Below are 3,501 nucleotides of genomic sequence, written 5' to 3' on the forward strand. Positions count from 1 at the left end.
TTTGCACAATGAGATTGATTTACTGAAGAAATTTAAACTAATTAGCAATGTAAATGAAAACTCTGTAGAGGATAATCCATTTGGCTTATTGAATGAGGTGAAGCTCTGCTGACCACCCATTCAGTCATGTGCAAAATCCTGTCTTTTCACCATTTCCTTGCATGTGATTGGGTATTCTTTGCAAGAGCCATTTTTAACACATTCTCAAAGATTTTTGAGTTAGCCCATGCAGAGTGACAATTCACTTTGCTCAGTCTTAACCCCTTTAGTAAATCAATTCCAATGATAAGTTATCATTAAATAACTAAAGACATGTATGTGTGCAAACAAACCAGTAAGAGAGTTTGTGTACAATTCAAATTTCAAAAAGGAAAAAAATTACATAAGCAGTGGGTGGCGTAATATAAGGTTTACCTTTGGGTTAAAGCAAAATTAAATGGCCAGTTTTGGACCCCCAGGAGCTTTTTGCAATAATGTGCAACTATGCACCACAACTTTGCATATTATGGCAGACCTACCTGAGAAAAGGAACCAATGTCTGCACTCATTGGCGCTTCCGATCTTCTCTTAGTCCTTTTCAGATTTGTAGTCTTTCACCCACTTCAAACAGGAGTTATAAAGAAAGGTGCCGAGACTGTACACTAAAGCTACGTACACACGTCCAATGGTTCTCGCCCGATAATCGGCTCAGGGCTGATATCGGACGAGAATCTGGTGTGTGTACAGTGCCCGTCGTCCATCGTCCGAACGACTGTCCTGGCAGATCCACGGACAATGGACAATGAACGATCCCAATGCAAGGAAAGGGGGAGAGCGCGCAGCGGGGTGCCACTCTGTCATTCGCCCCCTCTCCATAGAGCAGAATGGTTCTGTATGTACAGCACTCGTTCATGCATTGTGCAGTCCTTAGTCGTTGGAAAGGATCATGAAAGTTCCTTTCCAACGACAATAGTTGCACGTGTGTACCCAGCTTAAGGGCTTGGTTTAAAAAATCAGACATCCTTCAAACATTTCCTGGTGGAAATCAATTACTGACATTGTGGAATGTTGAATAGAGCCGTAAGCAGTGAATGTGCAGTTCAGTGTACACTACAAAAAAAAAAGATGACAAAGCAGAAAAACAACTTTGACACAAGAGACAGTTTCTTCATTCATTAAAAGGGTTTCCTGTCAGCAGTTTCTGGTAGTTCTGCTTTGAAATAGAAAGGACTGTTTTAAGAAAAAAGGGTTTACTTAGGAAGTTTCTTGGAACTAAAGTTATACATCATATGACACGAAAGGCAGATTATATGATGTGTATCAATGATCGTGTGTGTAACAACAGCACTTAAATACAGTGCAATTACACTTTTAAGTATCCTCTAATAATGATCACTGTTCAGGGGACTACAGATCACTACAGAAAGAGTTGCAATGGGTGACCCTTGGACACAGTGGGACCTCAGCTGTCAAATCAATAGTGAATCCAAGCAAAGGTGAGAAACAATCAAGGTGGGGTGTAAGATATTTACCATGTGGATGTAAAGGAGGACATTCCTACAAACCTTTGCAAAGTAAAATCAGACTAAGTAACACTGCCTATTCTGGAAGCCAATTACTAGGAGCTATACCAAGTAACTGTTTAAATACTATTTAAACATTTGATTAGGGAAGGGGCACGCTCAAGACCATTTCAGACCCGTGGTGAGCCATATTGCGGTGCGGCTCGCAAAAACGACATGATGCTTTTGGCCGTGGAGGTTGTGGCCTGAAGATCTGTGCTGTGGTCACAGTGGTAGTGGCACCTGTATGCACATATTGTTATTTGTGGTGTGCTTTGCCTCACCAAACCACACAGCAGCAGTTTGCTGTAAGAATGGGAGCTGTTATATGCTTTGCTTGACACCACATGTCTGAAATTAACCTAAGGCAGGGGTCAGCAACCTTTACTATCAAAAGAGCCATTTTGCCTCCCCTTCCACTAAAGAAAAATAGTCTGGAGCCTTTATTATTATTAATAAACAGTATTTATATAGCGCCAACATAATACACAGCACTGTACATTAAATAGGGGTAGCAAATGACAGACAGTGACACAGGAGGAGAGGACCCTGCCCCGAAGAGCTTACATTCTAGCTATAGCCGTTTAGTAATTGTTACCATTTAATCTGCCTGAAATGTGTGCTCTCTGTGCTGCATTCATATCATTTACTTTATTCCCAACGATCTCTGCTAACTACAGAACCCCTCCTGTCTATGTTCCAGAGAAGAGGTGAATGCGGTGTCTTTTTCTTCTAAATGGCATCCCAATGCACCTTGCCAGACAGCCAGCAGTGCAGCACACTGATAGAAACAATATCATTGGAATGCAAACAAAAAAAGTGCATTACCTTGTCTTTTTTACCCTGGTAGGCAGTTTATAGAAATAAAGTACATCTATGCGGCCGGATAAATGTGAAATCAACCTAAAGAGGACCATATTGGCTTTAAGTTTTGAATAAATTACAAAGCTGTATGTTTACCATTTTAATACAACAGGAAAACAGCAGTCTGATGGAATTTGCTTTGCATATGAAACAAAATAATATACTTACATGGATCAGGCATGTTTTGAAGCAAACACTTGAAATTTGGAATCTGCAAATATAGGAATCACATATTTTGTAAAGTATTTTAGATTTCACTCTACAATGTACAACTCATTTTTACCTTTTCTAGTCTCTTTTTGGTCCACCCGTACCAGATACAGGACTCCACATTCCCTCCTCCATTCCCTGGGACTATCACAGCTTTTACAGGACAATCTGCAGACAAGACATCAGCCATGCTTACATTACACACTGCTGCTGTGTGCAGGAAATGCATGGCTTCACTGAGGTGCATCATGGGAAATGTAGTTTTTCTTGCAATTAGTATAATAAATGTTTGAAAGTTTCCCATCTGTAATAATAATATTATTATTATTTACCAGGATTTCTATATCGCCAACATTTTACACAGCGCTGTACAATAAATAGACGCTCTGCTTGACACCACGTGTCTGAAATTGACCTAAGGAACTTACTGATGAGGTTATTAGTAACTATTTAGTAGAAACTCCATTATTATTATTATTATTAATAAACAGTATTTATATAGCGCCAACATATTACGCAGCGCTGTACAATAAATAGGGGTTGCAAATGACAGACAGATACAGACAGTGACACAGGAGTAGGAGAGGACCCTGCCCAGAAGAGTTTACAATCTAGGAGATGTCTGTTTTCCAAGTTCATTGCAAGGCCCCTGAACATAGTACAGTCACTAAAAAAATAAAATTTTTAAGATGATGTTTTTCTGTAAATCAAAGCTAAATACAAATGCTAAAATTTTTGCATTTTTAAAGCCAACAAGAGGTTATTTTGCATTGGAATTTAGCAAACCAATGGTTCTATTGCAAACCTAAATTTGTATTACAAAGTTTAGTGAGACAGTTGTACTAGCAGCTGGGGAAAACAATGTATGCAATGTACACAATTTATT

The 3,501-nt window shown here is 39.2% G+C and overlaps 1 protein-coding gene across 1 annotated transcript in view; it reads right to left on the bottom strand.

Moving 5' to 3' along the window:
* Positions 1-2,840, bottom strand: part of RBBP9 (RB binding protein 9, serine hydrolase) — a gene marked incomplete in the record, with an annotated part of 5,416 nt that extends 2,576 nt beyond the window's left edge. Inside the window, 2 exon segments of the mRNA XM_072409469.1 lie at positions 2,574-2,616; positions 2,689-2,840. Coding sequence (XP_072265570.1) covers positions 2,574-2,616; positions 2,689-2,805 — 160 coding nt within the window.
* Positions 2,841-3,501: the final 661 nt, after the last annotated feature.

The sequence above is a fragment of the Pyxicephalus adspersus genome, chromosome 4, assembly GCF_032062135.1.
Source record: "Pyxicephalus adspersus chromosome 4, UCB_Pads_2.0, whole genome shotgun sequence".
Classification (NCBI taxonomy): Eukaryota; Metazoa; Chordata; class Amphibia; order Anura; family Pyxicephalidae; genus Pyxicephalus; species Pyxicephalus adspersus.